The sequence below is a fragment of the Physcomitrium patens genome, chromosome 5, assembly GCF_059467195.1.
Source record: "Physcomitrium patens ecotype Gransden chromosome 5, ASM5946719v1, whole genome shotgun sequence".
In the NCBI taxonomy this organism is placed as follows: Eukaryota; Viridiplantae; Streptophyta; class Bryopsida; order Funariales; family Funariaceae; genus Physcomitrium; species Physcomitrium patens.
Genome location: NC_143414.1, coordinates 8612901 through 8627276, shown reverse-complemented (window position 1 = coordinate 8627276; position 14376 = coordinate 8612901). Strand labels below are relative to the sequence as shown.

Sequence of the window (14376 nt, the reverse complement as noted above, 5' to 3'; positions counted from 1 at the left end):
GCAGCCTGATTGTGGGAGGAGTTGACGATTGCCGTGACTTTCAAATCTTCGCGGGTCCTGAACCTAGAATCTAGATGAAGGGCAAAGACAATGCCGCCAGGTATCCACGCTTCTCTTCGATGGCGAGGATTCAGCGTCCCGGTCAATGCGTGTACAGCATATCAGGATTTGGTCTCGCCGCACCGCAGTCGCCACTGACCTTGGCAGGCGACGTCACGAGTCCAGTATTTATTGGCCTTGACGCAGGCGAGGCGAGGCGAGGCGCAGAGCCTACCCATTGACTTCTACGCTATTGCGGTCCTGGTGTGTCCTACTTATACCCGGTACTTGGAACCTGGACTAATGTGCCCGTTAAGATACCCTGTTTATGGTTCACGCTCGGTATCCGCTAAGTTACCCTGGATCCCATGGGAACATATCAGCCCTCGTTCGTAAGTTCTAGAGCGGGTATCACAGGGTATGCAATCACGAAACCTCACGAGAACTTGTATTGGTTATACCATTGGTCGTTCTTGCAATTCATAAGCCATCCATTAGCAATAAAAAAAATGCACACACACTCGTGTTTTTTTAATGAATAAATAAGTAGAAAATAGATCCACAAATATATGTTCAATCACTTAATATTTTAACATGAACATTCAAAATATTTGGAAATTATTTTGAGTTGAATATTGCTGTAAATTATGTAAGTACAACTATTTCTAGTAAATCCTGATTAATTTTCTTTCCTTTTTGAGGACTCTACATTGGTAGTGCCTGTCAATACTCAAAACCATTCTCAATCATATTATTAAACCTTCTATTTCAGATATTATATAAAATCTACTTTAATTTTTATTTAAATAAATAAGCGGATAGTAAGAATTTAAATATTGAAAGGATTATTGAAATGTCATTAATTTGATATATATATATATATATATATAGATACACACATACACACATGAACACTTAAGTGTGATATGCTTCAACTCACCACTGCATAATAAAATTTTCAATCTATTCTATATAATCATTTTTTTTCTAATATTTACAGTCCCTTTACACATAAAAATCAATGTATTTGATACATTTTCAAGGTTTTAATTTACAGACAAATGCACAAAACCCTTTAAAAAAAAATTCCAATGGTAACAGTCATTTCAAAAAAATTCAGCCAAGATTATAAGAAAAAAAATTACAAATTGTTAAAATTTGTAAGTAAACAATCTTTAATGTAACTTTGAATAATAGTGCAATCCATAAAACTAATATTTGTGTTACAAGCATGTTATTGTATTGACCGATATCTATTATATCCACATAATGATGTATTAAAACAGATATATTAGAATTTCTAAAACTTGCAAATCAAAAGGGTAACAAAATGCTCGACAATGATTGATGGAATTGAATCTACCAAATAACTGGTCTTATTTATTCTTTTAAGCCTTTTCTATTTATTGCACAAAACCCCGAAATTTTTGATCCAAGTTTAAGGACCTCGAATCCGAATCCACCAAAAATTACCAAAAGCATTCATAGAACACTTTGGTTTTTAAAAAATATTTAAAAATATTTGAACAAAAAAATATATAATTTTTTTAAAAATAAAATTCTTAGAAAAAAAATAAGAAGAAAACTTCGGGAAATCAATTATTATTTTTTAGTATTAAAAATTTAAGAAGATGATTCTATTAATGATAAAAAAAATCACATTCTAAAAATGTAATAGCAACAATTGAAAATTTTTTAAATCTGACATCATTTACAAGGTACCAAAATAATTTTTATTTTTTAAGATATTGATATAACTAATTAATTTAACACTAGAAAAAATTAAAAATAATTATATATAATTATTGATTTACATTTGTAAAATTTTTACTTTGTAGAACAAATAATTAATTTTTCATTATAAAATTCAAAATAATACTCAAGGTTACCACTCATTTGAAAGTATTTCTTGACATAAACTTTTAATATATATATATATATATATATATATATATATTTTTTTTATTTCAAACTATTTTATATTATATTACACATGCAGATAGAAACTCAAATTCAAATAAATAATTTTTAAACATCCACAACTTTTTGACGTGTTTTTTATAGGTTGTCAAGCGTTTGAAACCAAACTTTTCATGACTGTAATTTAAAAAAATTATTGCCTAGTGATTCTTTAGAATGTTTGTACATGTAGATAAAAGTTTTCTTTAGGTTATTATGAGAGAATTGTTTATAATGGCCCAAAATAATATTACTACTATTACTAAAAAGTAAAAAAATAACTTATTGTAAATAAATTTAACTATTCTAGATTATTACTTTTATGCATTAAATTAACTAAGGATATTAAACTCTCTATATATTTATTTAGATACAATCCACAAATTTTAATGGAGTGCCCCACAATCACAAAGAAAATTGAAGATAGTTTTGAACCATGTAACAAACCATGATCAAAAAGTGGATTAAGTACTAATAGATTCTTAAAATTTTATATTAAAAAATAAAATATATATAGCCTAAGTAGACAAATCTAACCTATATCAACAAAATAAAGTATTAAAAATAATTAATGCCTAGATTTCACTTTGTTATTAAGAACTAACTACTATTATACTCCAAAATCAATAAAAATGGTATAAAATGTGAAGATTATAGATTCATTTGGTAAAAGTTCAAATCTTCAATGAATTCAAATTATTTTTTAATGTTTATTAAAAATCACTATGATATAATGTATTTTTTATTATTAATAAATAAAATTTTATTAAAAGACCTATATATATATATAACTTTTTATTAATTCATGATATATTTTTTATTTTAAAAAATAGAAAATAGAAAAATATAAATATAAAGAATAAAATTATCTAAAAAAATTTATTCAATATTTTATATAGAAACTTTATATGATTATATAATAAAAAAATCTAAATTTTTAATAAAAAATATAATATATATATATATATATATATATATATATTAAAATAAATATATTGAATATCTAAATAAGTTATAATAGACCTCATGATCTTAGTATAATTCTTATATTAATTATCTTTTATAATAAAAAAATATATTTTTGGTACTTAAAACTATCAATGTTTAAGAAGTGGATATGAAGTCTAAAGTATAGAGAATATTTTGCATTATTAAACCTTCTTGTTTTTGGCATTATTCTTGAGCAAAGATGCTACAAGTGAAATTTCTTTCTATAGATGTTGCAATTGGTTTTTAACAACATATTAAAGTCTTGAATATGGTGTATATTTCTATTTTTTTAAAAATTATTAAGATATTATTTATTAATTTATAGTCTTAGTTTTTAATGCTATGATAGCTCTTGCTTGTGATAATATGGTTTTTTGTGGTTGTTATTTGGCACTTCATCAATGTTCTTATTGAACTATACTTTAATTGTTTGAATCAACCAATTGATAATACAAGAGAATATTTTTATATTTAGCTATAATACTTGGTAGAAAGACTACATCTTATAATTTTCTTAATAAATATATTCTTGACCCTCCCAACTTATGAACAATAGTTGATGTTGATCTTCAAGTATCTAAATCTCTCTCTCAATTGGCATTTGCAAATGTAAAGTAGGATTTGCTACATATGCAAGATAAGTGTACACTATATTTTAATGTATCCATCAGATATTTCAAGATTTGGTTGCTTCCATTGAATGTGCATCTTTTGATAAGTTAATATATCTACTAATGCAGCTTATTGCATATTATATATCTAGTTGTATATTTATAATATAGATAAGGATATCAACTGGTGATAAATAGTTGTCAAAGTCTATTTGATTTGAATGGATTTGTTTTTGTAATTGTATATCTCGATCTATATAAATTTTACTTGAAGTGCATCTTATCATACTATATTTATTAAATAATTTTCTAATATATGTTCATTGATTCAATCAAATTCATATATGAGTGTATTCAATTTTTATTCCTAAATACAATTTTATTAATTTGAAATACATTATTAAATTTTTTTTGTTAGGATTGTTTGTAATTATTTGATATTTTTTTTGAAATTTCATGTAATTAATAAGTTATCTATGTATAATAGGATGATTATAAGTTTATTATTTTTCTTTGTATAATACAAATTTGGATTTGTTGTACTTCTAACAGATCCTTGTTTTGTGAATTATAAGTCAATTCTGGCATATCATACTTTTAGAGCTTGTTTTAGCCTATAGAGTATTTCCTTAAGTTTACACACTTTTAAGAAAGACCAATGCATTTAAATCTATTTAATACTTTCATAAAAACCTTCTTATTAAGCCTACCATTTAGATAAGCAATTTTTACATACATTTATTAGTACATGAATAATATTATTTTAAATCCATATTATAAATTTAAACTTGATATAATGATTTTTTTAAAGGTTATTGGAATTCAAACATGCTAGAATTTGATTGGATTTGTTAAGATTTAATTAGAATTTATTTAGGATTCTATTAGAGATGTTAGGATCTTATTGTTGCAATTTTTATTTTACCTTGCTTGGTGCATTTTTAAGTATATTTCACATAATACAAAAACTTGTCCTACAATAATCATATTCCATCCATCATCAATTCTATTTAATTGGAAAGTTAGTATTTTAGTGAATTGTTAGAAAATATCTTAGAACTTATAGTAGTTTTTAAATTTATGAAATAAAAATTCTCTATTACAATATGTTTTTAGTAAAAAGATTTTATTTTGAGTTTTTCTTTCTATGCATTGTTTGAAGATCTTAAATCTTAAAAATATTTCTACTTTCTTGATAAAGAAGTATGTTCAACTTTTACATGAGTACTCATTGATAAAGATTACAAAATATTATAAGCCTCAAAGCAACTTGGTTGATAAAAAATCAATGATATTAGAGTATATCAATTTTGCTAGCATGGATGCTCTATTCTTAGATTAATATATATATATATATATATATATATAGTCTCTCAACAAGTCAACTTTTGCATATGGTTATTTTAAATTCTATTTTGAATAAGCTAACTATCTTGTTATATTTTAGTAAATGTGTGAATTTACAGTGGCTAAAATGATCACATTTACAATATCAAATATCATCATAGTTTGTATCTTTTGTATAGTTTACTTGGTGATTTGTTTCAAATCTATATAATTTTTTTATTGAATCTTGATATCTAATAGCTATGATATTTTTATTGTCAAGGTCATAAAATATCTGGTAGTGAGTGCTTGAGAAAATAACTAAGTTGCTAGTGTTAGAATTTCCACCTACCAAAATAAGACTCTTGTTTAGAATTGGCATGTAAAAAAATGTTTGTCAAGTGTATTTCACCACAATCAATTTTCACTATTGATAAGCCAACTCTCTAAACAATATGATTTTTTCCACCAGTAGTACTTATATTCCTTCATGTGCTATCTTATTTAAGATGATTGAGGTTGTTACTATAACTAATTACATGAGATATTGATTTATTTTCCATGCACCAAGAATAGGAGTTAAGGACATGTCTTAATAGTTTGATAATGCTACTTCAAAGTTTTTTACAATGTTTGCATAGGTAGTACAATTAAATTGATTTTTTTTATATATAATTGTATTGTTATAATTGTCTTTAATATTTTACAACAATGTATCTTAACTAACCGCAGTTATAGTAATTAAAGGGAAGGCATTAAAAATCCCTACCATATTATGCTCTTTTCCTACAAATTTTGAAATCTCTATGAGTGCCATAAGTTCTAAAATTCAATTTATATGAAAACTTATCTTGATGTGCATTTTAATCATATGGTTGTATATTGGTTCTTTGATGGAAGTAGGTTTTTAAGGCTTTTTTATTGTTGAGTTATGATATTTTTTGCTCTTATCTAATTGTCTCTATAAGTAACTTAGTTATGAATTGTTCAAATATTAGAACCATATCAAGGTTATTTAATGTCTAAATCATACATTTATAGCTTTTAGGCAATCCATTGATCATAAGTAAGCAGATGTTGCAATCTGAAACATGTTCTTTTATAGAAAGTATATGAAGTTGATTGTTAAGCATTAGCAAATTTGACTAGTTTTTAATGGCAAACTTTGCATAAAGACTAGCCTACACTAGTGTTGGATAATCAAAAGCTCCAACAAAACCAAGAAGGCTATTATTTATTAAGAGTTGAATTCCTAATAAAGCAAGGTTTTGGCTTTTTCATCAATTGCATTGTACATTGTGTTCTTAAGACTATTGTGGAAAAAACTACATTTTGAATATAATTCTCTATCAGCTCCCAAAATATTTTTTCTTCTAAGTATGACTTTCATTTTAAGTTGCTATATGTAATAGTTATCAAGGCCTATGAGTTTGTTAGAATCTCCAACCATAATGCTTCCATGACTCTAGTGTTCTACCACTTTGTTTTCTTCTTATTTCAAAAAACAATACATAGTTAAAGAGCACTCAGTCACTTTATCTAAATTTCTTCAAAAGTGATCGGAAGGAGCACTTGCTCACTTGATACTTGCTAGCCGTGTCCAATCGTGCTAAACAAGAAGCATGGCTCACTTGTGCTAGTCTTGTATTCCTAGTTTAGAAGCATGGCCACTCAATCCAGGTATTGCAGTGACTCTTTTTAGAATCTTACATTGCTCTGATACCATATAGATGAAAAGTTTCTCAAAGGAGGTTCAATATTTAGATAAATATACAAGTAAAAATGTTCAGGTATATGTACAGAGCTTGAGCCACTAAACCGTAACCACGGTGTTTGAACATGAAAAGACCTAATGCTTCGTGAGGGTTCTCTAAATATTGTTTTAGCCGTGCTCTGTGGGTATTTCTGTTTGACTAATGAACTTGTGCAGAGAGCATTTTGCGTTAACAATGTTGGAGTGGAAACTGGAGCTTCTGACTTGATGTAAAGAATGATGATTATATCAAAGTGGTCTTCTGTTCTTGGACGTTGTTCATAGAACTGATTCACCACCTTGCTGCAAAACTTCTCAACCGCATCAACTATTAGGATGAATCTTTCTATTCTACAGCTACGCTTGGAATAGAGTGACTGGCAGATGTAGGGCAGGGCGTTGAAAATGGTTCTGTCAGACGCCACGTCTGTGGACAAGTAGTATCCCCTCAGAAAGCCGAGGAGATGCCGTCTCGTAGAAGATTGCAATTATTGTATGATGGGACCCGTGCTTATATGATTGACGTCAGCGTTCAGTTATATTTGCAGAGTGTGAACGAATCGACCCAAGTATTCGTGATTTTTATTTGCTTGCTCTGGTATAACAGCGTCTCGCGAAAGAGAATTACACGTAGGAGTATATAGCTATTGGTGACTTTGGACTCAATGATCTGCTGGACATCGCATGTAGCTCGGTTATCTTCTGGATGCTCATCAAGAGTTCGGCAACAGTGCAGCAGCGACATATGCTCACTTGAACGTCGATGCTGACCGAATATGCCATGATGTGGCATCCTGGAATGACTTAAGAATTTTCCAGCTACTTCGGAAGGATTCGTCTTACAAGATTGCACTTGGATGATCCTTGTGAAGCATTTGTGGAAAGAGTAAAAAGCACCTTTAAAATCAAGCGTGTTGGAGCCCGACCGAAAAGAAGCTTTTCATATTGTCGCTATCTGCACCTTCTTACATTATTTGCGACATACGTAGAAGCAAAAAATTTTCCAACATGCAATACAAAGTTATTCAAACCAAAGTAGTCGAGATGGTTGTCAATCCTCCATGTAGCTGCCGCTTGTCATGAAAATCAATGGCAAATCCATTGAAGAACGCATGCACAACTCTACGTCAAATGAGTATTGAATTTGATCAGTAAATGTGTAAGTGTTTCTGCAAAGGCTTGGAAAAGATTTGTTCCCTTACTACTCAGTATTATATGTAGCTAGTTGTTACTTTACAGTTTCACGAGGATATGTAGAAGTAACCCACAACATTGTTGGTTTGCAGTCTCGCATATCAGAGAAACTCTAATCCATCGTCTGCCTTGGGGATACGCACATGGCAATTTACCTTTTAGGAAGGGGTTGAGTGAAAGGATGCTGATGCAACTTTGACGTAGCTGCCTGGAATTTTTCACTCGCGGAGCAAATAATAGTCCAATCACAATTCGTGGTAGGAGAGGCGTCAGTGAGAGCAGTGAAATGACTTTGCATTCCTCTTTACAGCTAGATTCACTTTCCTAACATTTTACAATACGGCATTCACACTTAACGTAAACAGATCAAATCTGAACTATAATTACACGAAATTCGGAAATAAAATATTGCGTACAGCTGGCAACCCACATCCGTAACACAGTAAGTGTCCATACACAGTTTTCCGCCTACGGCTCTTCAAAATTCGTAGGATCAGAGTTCCAGGGGTGATACAATCCGCTAAATAAAATTTTAATCGAGACTGGAAACGTTTTTATTGAAAAATCTCAAAATAAACAACCGCATACACACATAATCTATAAGTCAAATAGACAGGAGCAAATGATTGTCTGAACGATGCTGCTCGAATTTACACATCAGTGGTGGTGGAGGCTGGAGCAGTGGAGTGGTGACCGGGGAGCTTTTCCTTGATCTTGGTCATGAGGCCCTTCTTGGGCGGGGCATCGGTGGTGTCGTGTTCCACACCAGCACCCTGGTGCTCAACACCGCTCTCAGGCGTTTTGTGGTGCCCGGGCAGCTTCTCCTTCAGCTTGGTCATGAAGCCTTCTTTCTTGGGACTGTGCTGTGTTCCGGATTCCAAGCTCGTAGGTTCGGACGCTGCACAAGTAAGTACAAAAAAATTCTTCAGGATCTGTTGCAAATATCACTGTATACACTGGAAGACTGAAATACTTCCGTCACTGCTTTCCAGAATTATCCAAGGCAAGGATAAGAGAACAGGGAGCGTACTTTGTTGATCATAGCCGTAGCCGGGCTCCTCCACTCTTCTGTCAATGGGTGCACCAGGAAATGCAGAAGTGGGATCGGCATATCCTCCAGATGTGGGAGCGGTGTCCTCACTTCTGAATCCCCTTGGTTCCGAAGCCGGGGTTTTGTCAGTTCGGAGCCCATCGCTAGAGGTGCGGTCAAAATCTCCTGTGCTAGCGTTCGCAGCACCGAACTCCTCTGTCTTCGGACTCTCTGTAAGAAAAACATGAATCAAACAGTTCATATCAAATTCATCTTCTGCCAAGTCCACCTCATCAATTGAACTATCCCCTTGAGAGAAAAATCAGAAAGAAGATTATTTTCCGTCATCAAAAATGCATCCAAAGTTTACCATCTAAGCGGGTGGGCTCCAAGTCTCGATGCTCCTGGTACTTCTCGGTGCTCTGTGGAGTTCCTGCAGGATAACCCTCACTAGTGGGCTTGGGCATGATGTGCTCATCCCTGCCGAGATCTGACGCCCCTAACCCAGACCGATCAGAGTCCTGGTCCAACTTGGCACCCTCCTCATCCAAGTACGTTCCGCTCATGGGCTTAGGCAGGGGCTCATCCTCGGAGTGGATCTTGTGGCGCGGGGGCTCGTTCTCACTCACGCCGCCATACCCACCGAAGTTCTCATTCTCCAGACCACTCCCGGTCGTGGATGTGGTCGTCGTCGTCGTCCTCCTGGGCTCATCCAGCTCGGGACGGAACTCAGTCGACTGATCCTGGGTGTACTGGGCGGCCATCTCGATCAAAACTCAAAACCCAAAAAACAAAAACACGAATGGACAAATGTCAGGATGCGGTACAAGGGAACGGATTGGCGTCGCGGCAAGCGCTGTGACTGCAATCAAGTCGGTATGCGTGGCAAAGCCGGTGTGCGTGCGTGATCGGAACTAGGGATGGTCGTCAAAAGCTGCCATGAATCGAGTGGATATGGTTCTGTCGATGGTGTAGAAGGAGAGGAGAAGCGGGGCTTATACCGAGACAAGCCCCCGACTGGGACCTACTGCATCGCCCTCTCCAATGCCTGCCACGTGGAGAGATCTACTAATGCCATCCTGGAGCCAAGTCAGCATAGTTACTATTTCTGTCTTTCTGCTCTGTGCGGTTGACACGTGGGTCCACGTGGAATCGTAACGAGGATCCGCGTGGCGGTGCCGGGTGGACCTGTGAAATATCGTGATTTTCTGTGGGGCTCTTTCAATCGCCACCCTGGCATTCCATTGGATAAATTAAACCAGGATTATCACAGTTTTATGAATATATTTGATGGAAGAATTGAGTTTTTTTGTTTGAATAATGTTTGAGTTTTTATTAAAGCAGTGGATCAAAATTAGCTGACACTATGACGTATTAGGGGAAAAGAATGTGTTGTGTACTTGAAGACTCTTGACTTTGCCAAAATATGTGTATAGAGTTTTGAAAATCAACATTAAAGTTAAGGACAAGTTAAATCAAATAGCAAAAAGATTGTGACTTAGAGCCGGATTATCAAAAAAATACGCCCTTTTACTTCCAAAATTTGAAATCTGCACATATATCATTTTTTATATATTAATTTTGATTACATTTTTTTTATTACAATATTATAAATGCATACCTTTGTATAATTTTTTTTTAATATTATAGTATAATTTATTCATTGATTTGAACACAATTATTAAATGTTAAATTTTATATAAGTTTAGTTCTTTTAAGTTTGGATGTAGAATTTTAGAATTGTAGTAAAAATTAACAATACTTGTTAAAACAATATAGTATTATTTACAACTTTACATATCAAAGACATAAATTTACAAAATCTATAGAAGAGTATACATGCATACTAAGAAGGGAGAAAAAGTATTATAAATAAATAAATAAATATGTGATAATATATAAAGATATTACAATAGCAATTGTCAATTACAAAAAATATTAGAGAGCCTTGAATCAAGGCTACAATATTTAGTATGGCTTTAGTTTTACTTTTGTATATAGTATATAATAAGAAGTTCATGTAGAAGCTTCTTGAAGTTCATGAGGCTTGTGGGCCAAAGATTGAAGTAATATACTTCTATAGCAACTTTTAAAATGTAAGCATTGTTTTATTTAAAAATCATATCCACATGGCATGTATAAGAGGCATTATGCATGTAACTTTTCTTCAACAAATCTTCTATACGATTCTTTACAAAAGTAATGTTTACTACACATTTTCCTATTCATAGTTATATATATATATTTATATATATTTAAATCAAATGAATATCCATTGTAGTACATGTCTTTGAATTCTTTGTCAATTTTAAGACTAACTTTAAAATAAGATAATAATATCTACTGTTCATTTATTAAAAATAAATTAAAATTTTAATATATATATATATATATATATATATATATATTAAATAAAAAATTTCCAGTGCTTAACAAATATTCAACCATTTGCATGTTTTAATCATCATAAGAAATTGAATAAAATAAATTATTTTTAACAAATATTGTGTATTCAAATTTCTATTTACAAAGAATAATTGTGTCAAAAAAGTGACAAAAAATGGTCTTTTTGAAATGTCATTATCTTTTTTAGTTTTAATTTAAATATTCATAATTATTTACAAAAATCTCATAAAACATTTAAATCATTCTAGTACTTATAACTTATTCTTTTTATAAATATAAATTAAAAAAAATATTTTAAAAATAAATAATATGAAATATTCATACATTTATAAAATTTACAGTGTTCTATGTATAAATTATTTTATATAAAATTACAACACACTAAATTGCCACAATCAAAGCAAATCAGATATATTTCTTCTTTAATTTAATTTTTTAAAATCTTATTGTTAGCTTAATCTTTAAATACTAAAAATTATAATAACAAGAAATTTTTTATCCATAGTTTGACTATACGTCTATTAAAAACACATCTAAAATAATTAATTTAAAATGACATAATTATTAATTATTATTAATTCCAATCAAAATATATGAATATTCAATAATTTAAATATATCCTATTATATAAATATATTTCTTAAATTATTATATTTTTACATATAGAAGAATTATATACATATCTTAAATTTTAAATCATTATATTAAAAAATATTAAATTATATTTTTTATAAATTTAAAAAACATTTTTATTAGAAATATTCTATTATAAATTTGAAATAAATCAAATCAAAATTATCTGATTTTAAATTTTAAGATAATTAATTTTATTTTTAAAAAAATAAATATAAAATTACTTAATTATAATCTGAAGAACATCAAAAAAAATTAATATAGAATTTATAAAACTTGTTGTAATAGATCTTTTGTCAAGGGTTATAATTTAAAGAATGTAAATAAATAAGTAAGATGTTTTCCAAAGAAAGATAAAAAATAAAATAAAATAAAATAAAATAAAATTTTATATTCTAAAAGAAATTGTAATGGCTATTGCTAAAGATTAAGAAACTAGAAACTCTTAAAACCATACTACAATAAATAAATGAAATCTATGTTGTAAAGATATAGGTTTGGTCTTTTCTATCCTTTTATGGTCACTTTTTCTAAAAGTGGTCATAAATACTTCTAAGAATGAATTAAGATCATAAAGGAGATGTAAATTCTTTTCCACCACATATGCAAATGAAGAGAGAGTACTTCTAGAGAAAAATGTACATATGAATCCAACTTGAATAAATCCATCAAGGTATTGAAAAGAATGCAATCTTAGATATTACTTTATTTATTATTGAAATTGTCAATTTTTTATCTTATTCCATCAAAATTCTCAAATATACTTATTCTTACCTCTCATAATTGAAAAAGCAAGATTTCTTAGATTTAATTATGAATTTGATATACTTTCTTCTCTCAATTGCACAACTTTTTAGTATAGACTTTGAACTTCATTATTGATTTCTTTTAGAAGTATCAAATACTACCTCCATAATTAAAGTTAGAGATATGTAAGATTCTTATCTTTAAAATATTGACAAGCTTGTGAAGATCTATAATATTTTCAAATCTATTTTCACTTTTGCTAAGAGTAGCATTTCTAATTTTTTTCTTTAATAGATAACTCAAATCAAATTAAAAGAAAATAATCTACAACCTTTAATATTGAATGAAAGTTTCTATAAAGATGAATAGTTTACCTTCTTTAAAAAAAAATATTATTAAAAAACTAAAAGCGAGTTTAAAAGTGATTAGTCTGCAACCTTCAAAATACAACAATAGAAGTAGAATAATCTATTCACTTTTATCACAAAACAAAGATAATGAATCAACATTCATATCAAATTATCAAAAATATGAATTTTAAAGAAAGAAAATCTCAATATACTCTTATGACATTCAAAAAGACTAGAAAGGCATTAATAAGAATGAAGAAGATTTCATTTTTGCCTTCATATATACTATCAAACTAAAAGCTATATAACAACAATTTATACAATCTCTAACGCATGTCTGATTTGAAAAACATGTGTCTTAACTTGTAAGACAAGTTTCTTATATGCATACTATATTATTAGCTTTTACCACCATGTATTCTCATGTTGACACATAGCTAACTTGTTGGCCAACTTTCTAACCTATCAATCAATTATAAATATATATAAAGTCAAATAGATGCTTTTGAAGCTTCTAAGAAACTTTGCCATAAGATAATATCAAATCTACCTACATTTAAATTTTACCTAATACTTCTTATATAAGTAAATATGTATATCTATGATAAAAGTAGCCTTATAATTGATCAAATTTATTAGATCATAATAATATCAATAATATAAAATAAATTCAAAATTTATTCATTGATTTTTATTTCTATATTTATAATCAAAAAAATTCACATACATATAGATTTATTTTAATAATTACCTAAATAATATGAATAATTAGAAATAAATAAAAATAAATAAATTTAATAATATATTACATAAAAGCTTCTTAAAATCTTCATAGATATAGCTTTGTCTTTATATAGGTTTAAAGGTGATTTGTAGGTTGAAAACTTGGCAAACAAATCGGATATGTGGTACACATATAAGGATCTTTTCATGCAAATTAGACATGTATCATGCAAGTTAGATATATGTTGGAAATCGTTGCAAGTGTAAATTTCACTCCTCAACTCTAATTACAAAGATCAAACTTATATCTTTATAATAAGGACTGTGTGGCTAAAATCTTATATAATACCAAGTAAAGATCTTATTTTCTTCTTAGATTCTTCACCTTATTTTATAATAGAAGCTTTTTTAGGACCAAAAAATCACAAAGTTATTACTTTATTAGATTTAGGAGGCTCAACTTATTTTATAAACAAAAACTTTATTAAAAATAATGAAATATCTTTAGATAAGTAAAATAAATCCATGCATATAGAAGTTATTGATAGTCATTTATTGTTCTTTGGAGAAATTATCCATAAAAAAATTCATTTAAATATATCAACTAAATATCAT

The 14376-nt window shown here is 29.3% G+C and overlaps 1 protein-coding gene across 1 annotated transcript; it reads right to left on the bottom strand.

Moving 5' to 3' along the window:
* Nucleotides 1-8397: 8397 nt before the first annotated feature.
* LOC112282923 (uncharacterized) lies at nucleotides 8398-9861 on the bottom strand. Its single transcript, XM_024521113.3, has 3 exons — nucleotides 9273-9861; nucleotides 8903-9133; nucleotides 8398-8770 (listed from the first exon to the last, which is right to left on the bottom strand). Exons 1-3 carry the CDS (start codon nucleotides 9664-9666, stop codon nucleotides 8523-8525), a joined length of 873 nt encoding a protein of 290 aa, XP_024376881.1. The 5' UTR covers nucleotides 9667-9861; the 3' UTR covers nucleotides 8398-8522.
* Between the last annotated feature and the right edge of the window lie 4515 nt (nucleotides 9862-14376).

Excerpts from the sequence above, each read along its gene's own strand:
- LOC112282923 (XM_024521113.3), bottom strand. The coding sequence starts at position 9,666 with ATGGCCGCCCAGTACACCCAGGATCAGTCGACTGAGTTCCGTCCCGAG. Across the intron at positions 9,134-9,272 it reads GGAGCCCACCCGCTTAGATG|AGAGTCCGAAGACAGAGGAG; the intron begins GTAAACTTTGGA and ends TTTTTCTTACAG. Across the intron at positions 8,771-8,902 it reads CTACGGCTATGATCAACAAA|CGTCCGAACCTACGAGCTTG; the intron begins GTACGCTCCCTG and ends TTACTTGTGCAG.